Below are 19,473 nucleotides of genomic sequence, written 5' to 3'. Positions count from 1 at the left end.
CTCCCATACATATTTATATCTATCCTTATATTTATATCTATTTATATCTATCCTTTTTTTCGTTCGATTGTTTATTTGGGTTATTTTTATGTTAATTTTCGCTCTACAGTTTTTGCCATACTACTGGCTTATGTTTTATTTTATTTAATTTAAAATATTGGATGTATTTCAGCTTCATATGGAGGAATTGCATGTCGCTGCCTCTAATGAATGCTTAAGGATTTATTTATTTATACATTTCATTATAATTTAACTTTATTTAATATAATTCAATGATAGTATATATATATACACACACACACACACATATATATATATATATATATATATATATATATATATATATATACATACATGCTCCAGAAAAAGTTAACTATACTTAATATGTACAAAGGCTGTTTCAATGAGATTTTCTTGTTATATAACATTATAATTTCTAAAATATATTTCCATCTGCAGAAATAAAAATATATCATCTGATGCATCAGTGTTGCATCACCTGATGCAACATTGTCTGTATTAAATTAATTTATTAAGAGAATTTTGTATTTACCTCAGATTCTGAAAGGCATGCCCTAATATCATTAGGCAGTGTACTTCCAAATGCCCATCTCATATCTTTAATATGCATCAAGCGATTATACCTGAAAAATAATAGCAAAATTTTTAGTCTCTTCTAGTAATCTCTGAAAGTCCAATATTTTCTAATATAAAAAAGAACCCACCACACACCCCATATGAAGTTTGTTTGTTTGTTTGTTATTTGGTTTTTAGGAGCATTAGCAACTAAGGCCATATTGCTCCGGGGATATGCGGTGGTCATTCCCTGACCTTTCCGCATCCTCCGTATTTGGTGGTCACAGGCTTGAACCCCGGTCTAATCAAGAAGCCTGTGCTACGCACTGTTGCTCCTGCCCACCTGGCTACGGAGGCGCCCCCATATGAAGTATGTTCAGAAAGTGGTGAATACTCGTGTTCTGAACATACCTCATATGGGGTGTTCACTACTTCTGCTCACAGAAGTAGTGAGCACTTCTGCACAAAGAATTCCCAACAAAAAATTAAATTCTATTTTTATAACAGTTGTTTGGCTCTATAGAGCTATGATATTTTCCACAGTTTTCCCTCTCTGGTGGATACTATCTGAAATACACTGAGAAAAAATGCATTATGCATATCATCTTTGGAAGTATTTATGCTTTTTCTCAGCACATCATTTATAATTTCCTATGGGATGCTAAATTTTCTCATTTAATCCAGAAAGTGATCTCTGTTACTTTATTTTCTCCAGTATAGATACCAAACAAAATCTGAGTTTATTTATTTTTTTTTTTTTTGTACTTATCCCATCCAAGCATTAAATATTTTTTAGATCAAACTTTATAAATTTAATCAATTTTTAGAAATCCATATTCTGTACAGCTACCCTGTGTGCATTCATAATTATAATGAAAATAAAGACATGCTGTTGTTTTATCACAGTTCTTAATTGTATGTTCCAAATTAATAAAAATAAACCACTGGAATAGTATATTATGGCGACTAGCACAGTAAAAATATTTTTTCCTCATTCCATTAGTTTGAATATTCCAACTTATAAATTGGCATGAGGGTAGGAAAATACCTATTTTTATTTCTCATGCCTTTATTGAAACTACTCATTTAAAAGTGAAAGTCAAGAAATTTAAAAATTTCTTGACTTTCACTTTTAAATGAGTAAAAAATTTCTTAATTTCAATGTTTCCATAATTGGAAACATTGAAATTACTGCTACTTACCAATAGTATTTAAGTTAGATAAAATTAATTCCACATATCAGGAAACTGATTAAAAATACATTCACATATTCAAAGAGTCTTGTAAGTGAAATGTTTTTGAAATTAACTATTTTTGAATTTTAAAGAAACAATGTTAAGTCTTACAGTGAATTCTATATATTATCTCTTTTTCTCGGGGTAATATCTTATCCTGATAATTCCGTTACCAGGGCAAGATTACCATTATCAGGCAACCTGATAATGATTATTACAAGATCCACTCTGAAACTTTGTCCAAGGATATCATACTCAGATGGAAATGGCGGCCACAGGTGTTCTGGTGCGAGTCATTTGTCATTTGTATAGCCTACAGCATGTATTCTAATGTTGATCTAGACAAACCAGGCTCAACTGACAACTGTTTTCTTTGTTTCCAATGTAAGGAGTGTATACCACTCACAAATTAAAAATTGGAGCATTATTAGACGAATTTGAGTCACTGAAGAAATGAGTGCTTGCCCCAAATCAAATAAAACTGAGAACTCATTGGGGACTCAAATATCCAGTTACCTGACAAGCACATGCATCTCCAATTCAGGTAACAGAGCAGAACAGTCAAGTGCATACTGCTCTGGTTCAAGAAGATTATTTTTATTGGGAGACTGCTGTCAGGGAAATGGGAAGCATATTTTTTAATAGGAATAAGTGGACAAGAACCAGAGTGTGTTTGCTGAGAATAACAACTGATGATGTTATTCTAATCCATGCCAAAAATATGCCACGAGTTAGTAGATCAGAATATGTATGTATTTGCTTGTTTGTTTGTTATTTGGTTTTTAGGAGCATTAGCAACTAGGGCCATATTGCTCCGGGGATATGCGATGGTCATTCCCTGACCTTTCCGCATCCTCCGTATTTGATGGTCACAGGATCGAACCTCGGTCCAATCAAGAAGCATGTGCTATGCACTGCTGCTCCTGACCACCTGGCTACGGAGGCACTGCATGCATTTGCAATTCTTCCCAGACATGACAGGAGGTATTATATACTGAGTCTTTTGTGGTTTAACTTGAGACTCGAGGGAGTTTTCAAGGCTTTTGGGGGAAATTTTTTTATCAGCATGGCCCACATTGTGTATTTTGTAGAGAGGGAATTCATTTGTATTGTGTATTTTGTAGAGATGGAATTCATTTGAAAAAAAAAAAAAAAAAGTAGCACAGGAGTTTTCGCCAGTATCACTGAAGAAACTTTAAGAGTTCAGGGAAACTGCTAGTTGAGTGGGGGAATGTATTCATCCATTTATCTGATGGCATAGGTAAAAGTAATGCTTGCGTGCATCTCAAGAGTTCTTGTTTGTTGCTACAGCAGACGATATGCACAAGAGGTATCGAGATTAGTGATGTTTCAAACAAACCAAAAGCCCATGCTGGGGAAAACAATGGAACACTTAGTCTTAACTGTACCCAGTTAGGTCACAAGTGTTGTCAATAAGATAAGTGAATTCAAACTCCTGGTTAGGAAAATTAATGCTGACATAATGGGACTACTGGAAACATGGTGTCCCCCAGAAATAGGGTGATTATGAATTTCAGTATGTAATGTACAATGTATTAAGTGAGGATAGAGTAAAGAGAAATGAAGGTGGGATGGGGGTCATACTTCTTATCAAAAACAGCCTGAAGCAAAGAGAGCTTTTGCAGATTCAAAAATTACAAAAATATTTTTTTTTTTTTTTTTTTTTTTATGAAATCCCCAAACACAAAAGGTATCAAAACCTATAGTACTTAGTACCGTGCATGGATTGAGGGAGAATTATGGGGGGAGGGGGATGCCGGAAACTTTGCTCTAGAGACTAAACATGGGTTTCACCACTTTAAGCCTCCAATAAGAAAAGTGGTGGTATTGCACCGGTTGACGAGAGTCATCTACCACCTGCTGCATAGAATCTGTATGGTGTGAGTTAGTGAGAAGCAAAGGAAACTGAAGAGTATGATTAAAAGTCTCGACATACAGATGGAATGGGCAAGCAAGTGTTAGAATCTTATCATGGGAGATTTCAATTTACTCCACACTTTTTTTTTTTTTTTTTAATGAAAACCCCAAACACGAGATGTATTAGAACCTATAGTACTAATTAGTATCATGCTTAGGTTGGAGGATGAGAAGATGAAAGAAGATATTTGTTGACATTAGACTTGAACTTCTGTAGACTGTAATTTTCAGGAAATACGTATGAAGGAGGGTTGTTCCAGAAAACGGCAGTTGAATGAATAAATGAGGAAGATGAAAAGTTGGTTCTGTGAGTTTGAAGTTGGACAGTAAATGGATGTTGGCTGGTGGTGGCACATGTTTGCTGATGTTTATATTTGCTGATGCTATCGAGGCAGTGTTAGGTGGGTCGGAAAACTGCTAGCTTGGGGGGGAGAAAAAGACGAATAGATTAACAGTAGCCACTGGCAGAGGTGAAAGAGATTCTTGCACTGCTTCTATTGGAATGAGCAGAAGCCTGAAAAACAAGATGCAGGATATTTCAGAGACTGCCGGGAGTCATTGCGGTACAAGTAAACACATGGGTTGTGTTAGGGTAGCTAAGAATAGAAAGAGGTGCATGTATACTTGCGTGTACACCAATGCTAGGAGTTTAGTAAATAAATTTGATGAATTTCAGGTATTGCTCAAAACATCAAAGGCAGATATTGTTGGGATATCAGAGACGTGGTGTCACACAGATATAAGGAATGCAGAACTGGAATTTGGGGAGTACAACGTCTACAGAAAGGATAGACTGGATAGGAAGGGAGGAGGGGTTATGCTATTAGTTAAGAAATACATAAAATCCAAGAGTGGGCCAGTAAATCAGAGAGTCTTATAATGGGAGATTTTAATTTCCCAGATATTGACTGGAATTTGTGGGTTGGTCACTCACACACTAGCAAGGCTTTTGTGGATTTATTGGATGATTGTTTTCTACATCAGCATGTTCGGGACGCAACTAGAGGGAGGAATACTCTTGATTTGATTATCAGCAGTGATTCTTCATGCATTAAGAATCTGCTGATAAATGAACCACTAGGTGGCAGTGATCACAGTGTGCTGAAGTGGGATTTACTCAAAGAGGTAACTACCATTAGGGGCAAAGGGAAGGGTTATTGCTTTCGTAAAGGCGACTATGATGGATTGAGACAGTATTTAAATTCTATACAGTGGGACCAACTGATGATGTTACCAACAACAAATGCAAAATGGGAAGCATTCAAAGAATTTATCTTGGAAGCTACTAGGCTTTACATACCAACTAAGAAATATTGTTCAAGGTTTAGGCCTAAATGGATGTCAGATGAACTGATGAGGCATATGGCAGAGAAGAAACATGCATGGGATACATACAAATTAACACATGACACAGAAGCCTATGATAGATACAAGTTGATATGCAACCAAGTTACAAAGGAGGTTAGGCAGGCGAAGGCAGGTTACGAGAAATCTTTGGCAAGGGATGCAAAGAAAAACAGCAAAGAGTTCTTTACTTATGTACACTCTAGAAGGAAGGGGATGAATCAGATTGGTCCACTTGATATCGATGGGTCAACTGTTGATGATCCTGCTCAGGTAGCTAACAAACTAAATGAATATTTTGCATCCACACATGAGGAGTTATTTAGCGAGGGGAAAGCCAGAGGTGTATTCAACTCTAGCAGTAAGCTACAGAATCTTGTAATAACTGAGAATAAAGTGGAGGAGAAATTGTTGAAGATAAACACAAGGAAGGCACCCGGGTTGGATGGGATCAATCCAGTTATATTAAAGAAGGCAGCAAAGGAAGTAAGCAAACCCTTAGCCATAATTATGAGAGCTTCCTTGGACTCAGGGGAGGTACCCACAGACTGGAGATGTACAAATGTGACCCCAATTCACAAAGGAGAATCAAAGGCTGACACAAGTAATTATAGACCTGTGAGTTCCAGGAACTTCTGTTCCAGGAAAATTAATGGAGGCACTGGTTAAAGAAGCACTGCAGGATCGTTTAGACAAGACTTCAGTTATAGCTCGGACACAGCATGGTTTTGTTAAGGGGAAGTTTTGCCTGACCAATTTGATTGGATACTATGATGCAGTCACAAAGAAAACTGGACGCAGGGAATAACTTTGATATTATATACTTGGATCTTAGAAAGGCTTTTGATACTGTTGTACATGGAAGACTGATGCACAAATTGGAGCAGTGTGACATTGGAGGCAAATTGCTGCTGTGGATACAGGGGTGGCTGAGGGGGAGAAGACAGAGAGTGGTAATCAATGGACACTGCTCGTCGTCGACTAATGTTATTAGCGGAGTCCCTCAGGGCTTGGTGTTGGGTCCATTATTGTTTTCTGTATTTATAAATGATATTGATGATGGTATATCAAGCTTAATCTCGAAGTTTGCAGACGATACAAAGGTAGGCAGGGTTGTCAAGGACACTACTGACACTATGCTGCTGCAACAGGATCTGGAAAGGTTGAGCAGATGGGCCGAGAGGTGGCAAATGAAGTTTAACATTGACAAATGTAAAGTACTACACATGGGAAACAGCAACCCCAGAGCAACGTATCAACTCTGTGGTACTACACTGACAGTGGTAGAGAATGAAAGGGAGCTGGGGGTGGATGTGCAGGCAGATTGGAAGTTCTCTGAGCAGTGCAGACGGGCTGCAAGAGTAGCTCATGGTGTATTGTCAATGATATATAGGAATTTTTCTAGCAGGGATAAGGAAGTGATTATTCCCTTGTATAAGGCAATGGTCAGGCCATACCTAGAGTACTGTATACAGGTCTGGAGGCCTCATTTCAAGAAGGATGTAGAGCTGCTGGAACGAGTACAGAGAAGGGCAACAAGATTAGTGAATGGAACAAAGGGGTGCTCTTACGAAGAAAGGCTTAAGTTTTGCAAATTATAGTGTCTGGAGACTAGGCACCAGCGAGGTGATCTGATAGAGGTGTATAAAGCCTTGAATGGTTTGAGCATGCTCAATGCTGATGGGATTCTTCCTCTCGCTCAGAATAATCACCTGAGAGGGCATAAATTCAAATTGAGGAAAGACAGATGTAGGATAGACGTGCGGAAATTTGCCTTTAGCCAGTGAGTGGTTGGTTGGTGGAACAGACTTCCATCCCTTGTCGTGGAAGTTGATAGCCTAAATAAGTTTAAGGCTCAGCTGGACAGGTATTTTGAACGAACAGAGGGGTGAAGTGGAAGTGTTTTTTTTTTGTTTTTTTTTTTTGGCTGATACTGCATAAGCTTGCTTTCTTGCATCAAATGCCTCTACTAATGCTAATGCTAATGTTCGGACTGTTTTGAATGAGAGAGTGGGAATTATAGAAGCCAATTCAAAATAATAGTGCCCATGAAAGTATCTGTAGAAGAGACATGCAGCAGAAACAGTACGTCTATGAGACAACGAGTGAAGAGACTCTGTTAGAGGTGAATCATTAATTAACCTAACTGCCCTCTTCTAAATGGAATCAAGAAGCCTGAGAGAGGTTTTGGGGGCACCACCCCAGATGTGGGAACAATATTCCATGGCAGGGTGGATTTGAGATTTATACAGAGTGAGCAGCTGTTTGGAAGAAAAGCAACGCCGAGAGCGAAAGAGAAAACCAAGTTTTTTAGATGCAGAAGAAGCAATATTTGTAATGTGCTTGTGCCAAGAGACATTAGAAGTCATGGTAATCCCCAAAAGAGATATATCATTTTGCCTAGAAATCGGAGTGTCACCAAAGATAAGCATAGGAGCAGAAGAATGCGTTTTGCGAGATATAAGACAAGATTGAGTTTTAGAAGGATTGAAATCAACTAAGTTGTCTTTGCCCCACTGGAAAATTACCTGGAGATCGGCATTTAAGGAATTGGTAGCAGATATTCGAGAAGTTGAAGCTGATTGAGCAGGACAAGGTTTCTCAAAATGGAAAGTAGAATGAAATGTGCTATCATCGGGAAAACTATGGATAGGATTTCCAGTCAATGGAAGAAGGTCATTAATATACAAGAGGAAAAGAGTGGGGGAAAGAACTGAACCTTGGGGGACACTGGTATTAGTGGAAAAGTTGGAAGACAGACAGCCATCTACCATCACCCTCAGTGAGCGATCAGAGAGAAAACTGGGTAACCAATTACAAAAAAACAGTTGGCAAACCATAAAATGGAAGCTTGTTTAGAAGACCTTTATGCCAAACACGATCGAAAGCCTTTGAGATATAAAGAGCAACTGCTTATGTTTCACCGAATGTTTCCATTGAATTTGTCCATAAATGGGTAGCATAAGCCAGGATATCACCAGTAGATCGACACTGATGGAATCCATACTGGCGATCGTTGATCAGACGGAAGATTTCTAGGTAGTTTATGAGTTGGCGGTTAATTGATTTCTCCATTACTTTAGAAAGAGTAGAAGTAATTTCAATGGGGCGATAATTGGATGTGAGGGATTTGTCACCCTTTTTAGGAACTGGCTGGATGTGAGCAAATTTCCAAGCAGAAGGAAAAACACCTTTGGAATAAGAAAGTGAAAAAAGGCGGCAAAGAACAGGAGTAAGTTCAGGAGCACAGGTTTTGAGAAAAAGTGGAGAAATACCATCAGGACCTGGAGCTTTCATAGCATCAAGATTCGTCAAAATCCTTCTGACATCCTTTTGACGGAAGACCACAGGAGGCATTGAATGGAGAGTGTTGGGAATGGTGGGAGGTGTTTTACCAAGATCATTAATACATGAGTTGGAAGAAAAATGGGATTATAGCAGGTCAGCTTTATCTTTGGCTGAAATGACAAGAAAACCATCTGGTTTGGACAGAGGTGGGAGCAGAGATGGGCAAAATTGTGGCCAATAGCTTTGGCAAGAGACCAGAATGCTCGGCTACCATTAGGGCAAGAAGCAAGTTTTCTACTCTTAGCACTGTTCAAGCTCTAGTTTGGACTGATTAATAACTGCTTTACAACTGTTGTGAGCTTCGGTGTAGGCAAAAAATGAAACTGAAGAATTAGAAACAAGCCAATTACGATATGCAACGTTCTTCTCTTGAACAGCCTTAGCACATTTTAAAGTGCTAAGGCTGTTCAAGTGGAGTGTGGAATAAAGGATTCCATTCCTGGAAGAATAATTTCACTATCACGAACTGAGCAAATTTTGACATCAGAAGTTCTGAAACAGTAATCCGACCAAGGAAAAGAAGAAAAGAAATCTCGCATGTCATCCCATTTTGCATTCTTGTAATGCCAAACAATACGAGGTTGAGAATAGTCATGAGATAAAGGATCCATTGGAGAAGAGACAACCACCAAATTGTGATCTGAGGTGCCTAAAGGACCATTCACTTCGACCGTGTACTTAGAAAGGTTGTTTGTGAGAAAAAGATCAAGGGTGTTGGCTGTATGGTTAGGATTGTCCCGTATTCTCAGAGGTAAATGAACAAACAAGGTCATTAGTAATTGCAAAAGCCTCAGCATCTTGACCAGCTGGAGTTGTGAACATTAAAATCACCAAGGAAAATTACCTCACTGTTAGAAAAATTGGACTGGAGAAAGTCAACTTGCAAAGAGAGGAAGTCAAAGAGCTCCAAGTGATTAGTGGCGTTGGGAGAACGGTAGAGACAACAGATGAATTTGACAAAATGAGGTAGAGAGAGAGAGATTTTAAGCCAAAGATCGAAAGGAGGAGATTCCAAATTATCAAGTCTCTGACAGGGAATATCGGAACGGGCATATGCACAATTTCGCCCTTTGAGGCGAAAGGAATCATACAGCGAATAGTTTGGGCAGTAGTTGAATCAACCGATAACTGAGATTCTGTCAGAAAAAGTACATGGGGTCTGGCAGACTGCAAGTGGAAATGGACATTGTTGAGATCTGAATTGAGACCACATATATTTGTGAAACGAACTAGGAAGTGTTTGGAGGAGTAAGTAGGAGGAACACTCACCATGAAGTACCAAATTTTTAAATAAACTAGATTATTATTTATACCAGTATTTAAAGAAAATAGCTCTAATCACTTGGAGCTACAAACAAGAATGTTCTATACTCAAAAATTGGATGACACCACGGGGCTCACAGTACAGGAACCACCTGCAGGAAGTGATCATTATTTAGAAGATAAAGAAGGATGTTACAGTTGTTAAAGGTAAAGGCACAGGTTTTAACTTCAGATAAGGGGACTATAATAAGATGCTGCTGGCATCTATCAAATGGGCCGATTATAGAGGGAGGGGAATGATAAATACATTAGAACTGTGGAACAACTTTAAAGCAATAATCACAGACGCTATGAATGCATAGATACGAATAAGAAAATATAGCACAAAAAGATGCCATGGAAAGTTACAGAGTGATAAAAAGTACTGAAGCCTACAACTGCTACAAGTTGATTTCTAATAATACTACAGAAAAGATTAAGGCAGGGAAGGCTGACTGTGAGAAAGCACTGCCTAAGAGAGCAAAAAATGGGAAAGAGTTTTTCATGTATGTGAATACAAGAATAAAATGAATCAGATTGGACCCCATGTGTAATGGTGTGGGAAAAGTATTAGATACCCCAGCTGATGTTGGTGATGAATTAAGTAGGTATATCGCATCAATCTTTACTAATGAAAGAAGCATGGTGAGAAATAAACGAAAAAATTAAATTAGCAATTTCGAAATTAAATGATTGTTTATTAGAAAAACTTTAAAGAATAAAAGCAAGTAACACTCCTGGAGTTGATAGCATATGCCTAGTAATTCTGAAGGAGGCAACCAGTGAGTGCACTGAATCACTAACGTTAACGAGGGCATTACTGGACTCGAGATAAATTTATTGGGCTAGAGAAGTGTCATGTACTGCCAATACATAAAAGTAATTCTTAGAGCAAAATGGGTAACTACAGGCTGGTCAATCTGACACCCATGGTACAAAAAAATCATGGTGGTAATGATAAAGAGTATAATATAAGGACATTTTCATAGAAATGGAATTCTGAAGGACACATAACATGGTTCTGTTAAGGGAAAAACCATGTTTAACTAACCTAGTTAAATTGCTAATCAACTACGTTGATACAGTTACCCATGAGTTAGATGAAGATGATAATTTTGCCACAATTTATTTGGATTTTAGCAAGGCATTTGACTCGGTCCCTCATGAGAGGTTATTGCATAAGCTGGAGCATGTTGGGATACTGAAAAGATTCTAAGATGAATCCAGGATGGCTGTAATACAGAAGACAAAGAGTTGTGATTAATGGATTCTTCAGATTGGTATAATGTCAGAAGTGTGGTCCTCAAAGGATCGGTTCTTGGCCCACTGTTGATTCTGATTTTCATAAATGACAGTGGTGACGGGGATAGAGGGAATGATGTCAAAATTTACACATGATTGGGAGGGCCATTAATGATCAATGCCAAGCAGTGCTCCTTCAGGATGACCTGAACAAGCTTGAGGATGATCAAGTAAAGTGGCAACTATGTTTTAATGTAGCAAAATGTAAGGTTTTACACTTGGGGAATAGCAACCCCAAAATCATTTATACACTTAGTGGGGTTGAATTACAAACAGTACAGAAGGAAAGAACTGCACTTGGAATACAGTGTCCAAATATGGAGACCTCACTTAAATACAGACAAATGAATGCTAGAAGAGGTCCAAAGAAAGGCAATTCGCATAGTGAGATCTGCAAAACACGAAGTATAAGAAAAGATTTCATTTATGTGGGTTACAGAGCTTGACAACCAGGCACCTTAAAGGGGACAACATTAAGGTTTATTAGGCTCTGATAAGGGTTAGTAAAATAAATGAATGTGAAATTTTCACTGTTATAAATGATTCCAGAACTAGGTGCCATAATTCAAATTATGGGGGAAGAGGATTTAGACTGTATTGTAAGAAGTTTTCTTTTAGCCACTGAGTTGTTGATTGCTGAAACAAGTTGCCTCTGCAGGTAACTGAAGGTTACAGCTTGGAGAAATTCAAAAATCAGCTGAAGTCTAAATGAGGAGGGAAGCACATAACCTATTTTCTTATCTACTTTTTTTTGTTTTCTTTTATTTTTTATTTCTTTATTTATATTTTTATTATTTTTGATTTACTTATTATTTTTATTCTTTTATCATTATTAGATTTATTAATTTTTTATTATTTATTTTATTCATTTATATTTGGTTGGTAAATCAAAAGCCTGTGGCTTCTTGCAATATAATAATAATAAGAAATATGCTGGATAAGACCTGATTGAAAGGAAAACCACACTAAAAATATACCATAGTTTAGCACAGAGAAGTGCAAAAATATGCCATTACAACTTATAAATAATTCCATCCAAAGCATTCATTTGTCTTAAATTGAGAGAATATTTCAACATATTAAGAGAATATACATTATTTCTTAAAAATTATATTAGATAAATTAGCATTGCTTTTAAATATGTTTATCTATTTATAAATTACATTAACTATTACATGTCACACAATGCAACAGGAAAATTATGCATGTTATTATTAAAAACTATATTTTAAAGTTATTTTCTTAGTTTAGAGAATTTGAAAGTGCTTTAATTCACCCCATTTTGTTCCATTATATGGTACTGGCTAATAAAATTTTTTTTCATTGGAGATTTTTATTTCATTTATTTTTCTCCCTCGAGATACACTGTGGAAAAGAAAAATAAGTCTTGCAAATATATATAGCAGTAGCAAAATTTTCAGTAAAAAGGTCAAAATGAATGATTAATGCCACTTATGGCATTGAATGATAAAAAAAAAAAAAAAAAAAAGGTATCAAAATAAATTCACAATTCACTTGGTGTCCTTAAGTGGAACACTTAAAAAAAGTAGCAGTAACCTTCTACGTTCAATGGACATGATTGGAGAACAAATTTTGCACTTCAAACACTATAATACTTGATAAAATTGTATCAAAGTTACCTTTCATGGGAAAATTTGGCTTAATGCAATGGAAAGGAAACAGGAAAAGAAAAGAATGCAATGAAAAATAATGTAAGGTCTTACATTTCGGGGAAACCAAAATAATTTATACACTTGGTGGAGGTGAATTAAAAACAGTACAGGAAGAAAACTTTATTGGGCAGAAAGTGTTCACTGGCACTTTGTAAGACTTTTTGTGCAAAATACCACAACTATATTTCATTATCATATTGTTATTTGCATATATAAATTCATTTAATTTTATTCAATAATTTGCCTTTTATTTATTCTTCCCGGGTTTTTTTTATGAAATTAGTACAAAAATTTTAAATGAAATCTCTTGAATTTTTTCAATTAAGAAAGCTAAGCCTGAAAGCATATCTAAATACATCATAACCATTAAAAGTGAGAGAAAAAAAAAAGTTCTATACACTGATAACAAACATATTCAGTAAAAAAGAATTATATACTATACTTACAGATAAGCTAAGACACATCTTTTATCTCTCAACAGCACTGAATGTCGAAGCTGCACAGTAGGATGTAGTCTTAGATCTTCATTCACTGAAGCAGCTCTGAAAGAGTAAAAGGTAAATGTGATAACATGAGATGATGAGAATTTAATTTACAAGTTACTTAAAATCAGTAGTTACTTTAAAAATAAAGAAATATTACTTAACAAGTCAACATTATCCTTAACACATTCACATCAAGGTGACCCATTGGTGGATTGCTCTGCCTGATAAAGAATCACTGAGCATCACATTCCAGCTGTGAGTGTGAGAGTTCACAATTGCTTCAGTTTGATTTTGGTTGGGTGAAAACTGTTTTAATGGGTATGTGGATAAGGCTATGCAAGTTTAGAAATTTTTTAGTACACAGACCATAGTAAAATATAATTCAGTTTGGTCTGTTAATGAGACTAGTGAAGCTACAGTTTCAGAGTTGCTAGTAGTAGTAGTAGCATGTGATGCAAGAAAGCAAGTGTATGAGCTTATGCAGCATCAGACAAAAAAAAAAAAAAAAAAAAAAAAAAAAAATCACACCATTCCCTCCAAATGCCTGTCCAGTTCCTCCTTAAATTTATTTAACCTATCAACTTCCACAACGACAGATGGAAGTTTGTTCCAGCAATTAACCACCTGCTGGCTAAAGGCAAATTTCCGCACATCAATTCTACATCTGTCTTTTCTTAATTTGAATTTATGCTCCCTTAGGTTCGTAATCTGAACAAGTGGAAGGATCCCATCAGAATTCAGCGTGCTCAACCCATTCAAGGCCTTATACACCTCAATCAGATCACCAAGCAGGTGCCTAGTCTCCAGCCACTGTAATTTGCAGAACTTTAGCCTCTCTGGGTAAGAGGATCCCTTCATTCCCCTCAACAATCTTGTTGCCCTTCTCTGTACACGCTCAAGAAAATCTACATCCTTCCTAAAATTAGGCCTCCAGACCTGTACGCAGTACTCAAGGCGTGGCCTGACCATTGCCTTATACAGAGGGCCAATCGCCTCCTTTTACCTGCTAGCAAAATTCCAATATATCATTGACAAAACCCCATGACCTGCCCTGGCAGCCTGTCTGCATTGCTCAGAAAACTTCATATCTGACTGCACAATTACTCCCAGGTCTTTTTCATTTTCTACCACCTTAAGTGTAGTACCACACAGTTGGTATATTTCTCTGGGGTTACTTCTACCCATATGCAGTACTTTGCATTTGTCAAGGTTAAACTTCAGTTGCCACTTCTTAGCCCATCTGCCCAAATTATCTTGATCCTGTTGCAGTAGCACACTGCCATTACTGTCATTAACAACCCTGCCAACCTTTGTATCATCTGCAAACTTCGATATTAAGCCTGATATACCTTCATCAATATCATTGAAAAATATACAAAACAACAGAGGACCCAACGCCGAACCCTGTGGGACTCCACTAATAACATTAGTCCACGAAGAGCAGCACCATTACTACCCTGTCTTCTCCCACTCAACCATCCTTTTATCCATTGTAGCAACTTACCCTTAATACCATTCTGCTCCAATTTGTACAATAGTCTTCCATGTGCAACAGTGTCAAAAGCTTTCCTGAAATCCAAATATATGATATCAAATTTATTTTTTGCATCCAGTTCCTTTGTAACCACATCATAATATCCTATCAAATTTGTCAGACAAGACTTTCCCTTAACAATCCCATGCTGTGTCTGAATTATTGCTGCAGTCTTGTTTAGATGATCCTGCAATGCATCTTTAACCAGTGACTCCATTACTTTACCCAGAACAGAAGTTAAACTAACTGGTCTGTAATTACTCGTGTCACCCTTCGATACCCCGTTATGAATTGGGGATACATTTGCACATCTCCAGTCTGTGGGGACCTCCCCTGAGTCCAAGGATGCTCTCATAATTATGGCTATTATGGCTAAGGGTTTGCTTAGTTGCTTTGTCGCCTCCTTTAATATAACTGGATAGATCCCATCCATCCTTGGTGCCTTTCTTATGTTTAACTTCAACAATTTCTCCTCCACTTTGCTCTCAGTTATTACAAAATTATTAAGCACCCTGCTACAATTTGATAACCTTCTGCCATTTTCAAACCTTAATAACTCCTCATGTGTGAATGTAGATGCAAAATACTCATTCAGTTTGTTTGCTATCTGAGCAGGATCATCAACAGTCGAACCATCGATATCAAGTGGACCAATCAGATTCATCCCCTTCCTTTTAGAGTTTATATAAGTAAAGAAATCCTTGCTGTTTTCTTAGCATCTTTTGCCGAGGCAGATTACAAGATTTCTTGTAATCTGCCTTCACCTGCCTAACCTCCTTTGTGACCTGATTACAGACTAGCTTATACCTGCCATAGGCTTCTGAGTCGCTTGATAATTTATATGCATCCTATGCATTTTTCTTCTCTATCACCAGTCTCATTAGTTCATTTGATAACCATTTAGGCGTAAACCTTGAACAATATTTCTTAATAGGTATGAAACTTTTAGTAGCATCCACAATTAAATCCTTGAATGCTTCCCACTTACTGTTGGTAACATTGTCAGTTGATCCCACTGTACAGAATTTAAAAACTGTCTGAGACCACTGTACTCACCTTTACGGAAGCAAAAACCCTTTCCTTTACCCCTGATGGTAATTATATCTTTAAGTTATAGTTATTCAGGTAATTATATCTTTGCCGCCTTTTTTCACTTTCTTATTCCAAAGGTGTTTTTCCTTCTGCTTGGAAATTTGCTCATATCCAGCCAGTTCCTAAAAAGGGTGACATATCCCTCCCATCCAATTTTCGTCCCATTGCAATTACTTCTACTCTTTCTAAAGTAACGGAGAAATCAATTAACCGCCAACTCTTAAACCACCTAGAAACCTTCCATCTGATCAACGATCGTCAGTATGGATTCCGTCAGTGTCGATCCACTGGTGATATTCTGGCTAATGTTACCCATTTATGTTTTTTGTTTTGTTTTATTTGGTTTTTAGGAGCATTAGCAACTAAGGCCATATTACTCCGGGATATGTGGTGGTAATTCCCTGACCTTTCTGCATCCTCCGTATTTGGTGGTGACAGGCTCGAACCCCGGTCTAATCAAGAAGCGTGTGCTACGCACTGCTACTATTTCCCACCTGGCTACAGAGGCGCCTACCCATTTATGGACTAATTCAATGGAAAGGTTCGGTGAAACACAAGTAGTTGCTCTTGACATCTCAAAGGCTTTCGATCGTGTTTGGCATAAAGGTCTTCTAAACAAGCTTCCATCTTATGGTTTGCCAAGTGTTTTTAGTAATTGGTTATCCAGTTTTCTCTCTGATCACTCACTGAATGTGATGGTAAATGGCTCTCTGTCTTCTAACTTCTCCACTAATGCCGGTGTTCCCCAAGGTTCAGTTCTTTCCCCCACTCTTTTCCTCTTGTATATTAATGACCTCCTTCCACTGACTGGAAATCCTATCCATAGTTTTGCCGATGATAGCACATTGCATTCCACTTTCTATTTTGAGAAACCTTGTCCTGCTCAATCAGCTTCAATTTGTAGAAAATCTGCTACCAATTCCTTAAACGCCGATCTTCAGGTAATTCTCCAGTGGGGCAAAGACAACTTAGTTGATTTCAATCCTTCTAAAACTCAGTCTTGTCTTATATCTCGCAAAAAGGATTCTTCTACTCCTATGCTTATCTTTAGTGACACTCCGATTTCTAGGCAAAATGATATATCTCTTTTGGGGATTACCCCGACTTCTAATCTCTCTTGGCACAAGCACATTACAAATATTGCTTCCTCTGCATCTAAAAAACTTGGTTTTCTCTTTCGCTTTCGGCGTTACTTTCCTTCCAAACAGCTGCTCACTCTGTATAAATCGCAAATCCGCCCTGCCATGGAATATTGTTCCCACATTTGGGGTGGTGCCCCAAAAACCTCTCTCAGGCTTCTTGATTCCATTCAGAAGAGGGCAGTTAGGTTAATTAATGATTCATCTCTAACAGAGTCTCTCCACTCGCTCTCTCATAGACATACTGTTTCTGCTGCATGCCTCTTCTACAGATACTGCCATGGGCACTGTTCTTCTGAATTGGCTTCTATAATTCCCGCTCTCTCTTTCAAAACAGTCCGAACACGTGCCGCCACCAGCCAACATCCATTTACTGTCCAATTTCAAACTCACAGAACCAACTTTTCATCTTCCTCGTTTATTCATTCAACTGCCGTTTTCTGGAACGACCTTCCTTCATACGTATTTCCTGAAAATTACAGTCTACAGAAGTTCAAATCCAATGTCAACAAATATCTTATTTCGTCTTCTCAACCTCCACCCAAGAACGGTACTAAGTACTATAGGTTCTAATACCTCTCGTGTTTGGGGTTTACAAAAAAAAAAAAAAAAGTAAATCCCACATCAGTACACTGTGATCACTTCACTTAGTGGTTCCTTTATCTGCAAATTCTTAATAGATGAATGATCACTGCTGATAACCAGATCAAGAGTATTAACCTCTCTGGTTGCCTCTCGAACATGCTGGTGCAGAAAACAATCATCCAATAAATCCACAAACGTCTTACTAGTGTGTGAGTGACGAACCCACAAGTTCCAGTCAATATCTGGGAAGTTAAAATCCCCCATTATAAGACATTCTGATTTACTAGCCCACTCTATTTCTCTGTCTCACAGTCTCCAGAACATTTCTGCAGTTTGTTCTCCCCCTCAAAAACACCACTTTGAAAATTTCTAGCCTCGCCTTAGTCTTTCTAGACAATACTAAATTTTTATATTGTATTATAATTTACTCTTCTAATATACTTGTGATTGATTCAACAGAAAGATATATGGAAATCTAAGTTAGTTTTATTCCCTTTCTTTTTACATATAGCTGTTGATAGAAATGAAAAAAATTCTGCTCTGCAGTATTTATTTATATTATTGTTATAATAATTATAATTGATACTTTTATGAAGATGTAATGATTTGTTTATTTCAATAACCATTATCATTATCAGAGTCAATTTTCTCCACCATAACATGTACATTTAAAAAATTAGCAATTTTTGAAATACGTTATTTTCCTTAAAAAAATTAATGCATTTCTGTACTGCTCTTCAAACATCAACTAAAACTTTTTCCAATTTGGGAGAATGGTTCCCCCCATCAAATCTGAAACAATAAATGAACTATTAAATGCATTAAAGTGTTTTTCTTTCTATTTACTGCTGAAAGTGACACTTTGCTTCCCAATTTATAACAAGTTGTAGTTGTACAAATATAATCAGAAAATGCAGTAATATCCTCCTGCACTTTTTATCAACTACATTTGGTAGAAATAATGAAATATTATATGGGAATGATTATTTTTATTTTCATTCAAAGGTCATTCTTCTGTAGATGCATTTGCCTTGATTGAACAAAACTTTTATAAATTACATAAGGGCTTTATTATTTATTTTTCACTAGAAAACTTTCCAACTTTTCTTAGTATATAAAAAAACAATGTGAGACATTTTTTTCAACACTGATGTTCTTTCCAAACAATGTTGTTCTACTATATGAATCACAACCAACAAACAAATCATGTTGGCGAAGGTAAAGAAAGCCTGCACGAGAACGACGAGAAACATCGGATAACTAACGCGGAAAATTAGTTTCCCCAGTATGGGCACTCCAGCGCTGCTTACTCGGTAAACAGACGGTAGGTGTTATTGGTCTGGAGCAAAGTCGAGAACGATATGTTGATTGATGTAGGCATGGCAAACGATGTGCTGATTGGTGCGTGAACACAACACACGATAACATCGGTTTAGTATCACTTTAGCAGCACTAATGGTAACTTGTCCTAATCGCACATGCCCTAACCTTTTTTCACCATTACAGTATCTCGTAATGGTGAAAAAAGAGCAGGTTACCTCGACTTGAATTCCATAGGACCTTGAACCCCTCCCGAAGTGGAGGGGGTAACATAACCTTTTTTTTCTTTAGAATCGGTCATATTTAGAAATACACTCATAGAAAAATAAATTTTTTATATCTGTATTTTTATTTTCTTGTTCAAAAATATGCCCTAATGGTGAAAAAAGGTCGGGTTACCTCCACTTGAATCCCATAGGAGCTTGAAACCCTCCCGAAATGGAGGCAGTAACCTAACCTTTTTTCTTTAGAATCATGGGTGGACTAGCACAAAAACTGTTTATTCACAAAATATAAATTTTTTTTTTACTGTACTTTTATTTTTAAAGACACTCGTGGGGATACACACGTATCGTAATGTCAATCAGCACCTTAAAAGAT

The 19,473-nt window shown here is 37.1% G+C and overlaps 1 protein-coding gene across 1 annotated transcript in view; it reads right to left on the bottom strand.

Moving 5' to 3' along the window:
* LOC150081899 (DNA replication complex GINS protein PSF1-like) overlaps positions 1 to 19,473 on the bottom strand; it is a 128,172-nt gene that overhangs the window by 84,377 nt on the left and 24,322 nt on the right. Inside the window, exons 3-4 of the mRNA XM_090380359.1 lie at positions 13,165 to 13,260; positions 554 to 644 (exon numbers count right to left, since the gene is read on the bottom strand). Of these exons, the coding sequence (XP_090236485.1) occupies positions 554 to 644; positions 13,165 to 13,260 (187 nt within the window). The remainder of the gene's footprint in view (positions 1 to 553; positions 645 to 13,164; positions 13,261 to 19,473) is intronic.

This window comes from Mastigoproctus giganteus, chromosome 8, assembly GCF_048544385.1.
Source record: "Mastigoproctus giganteus isolate SK-2022 chromosome 8, ASM4854438v1, whole genome shotgun sequence".
Classification (NCBI taxonomy): Eukaryota; Metazoa; Arthropoda; class Arachnida; order Uropygi; family Thelyphonidae; genus Mastigoproctus; species Mastigoproctus giganteus.
The sequence above is the reverse complement of the archived record's forward strand: the minus strand, read 5'-3'. Positions and strand labels throughout refer to the sequence as shown.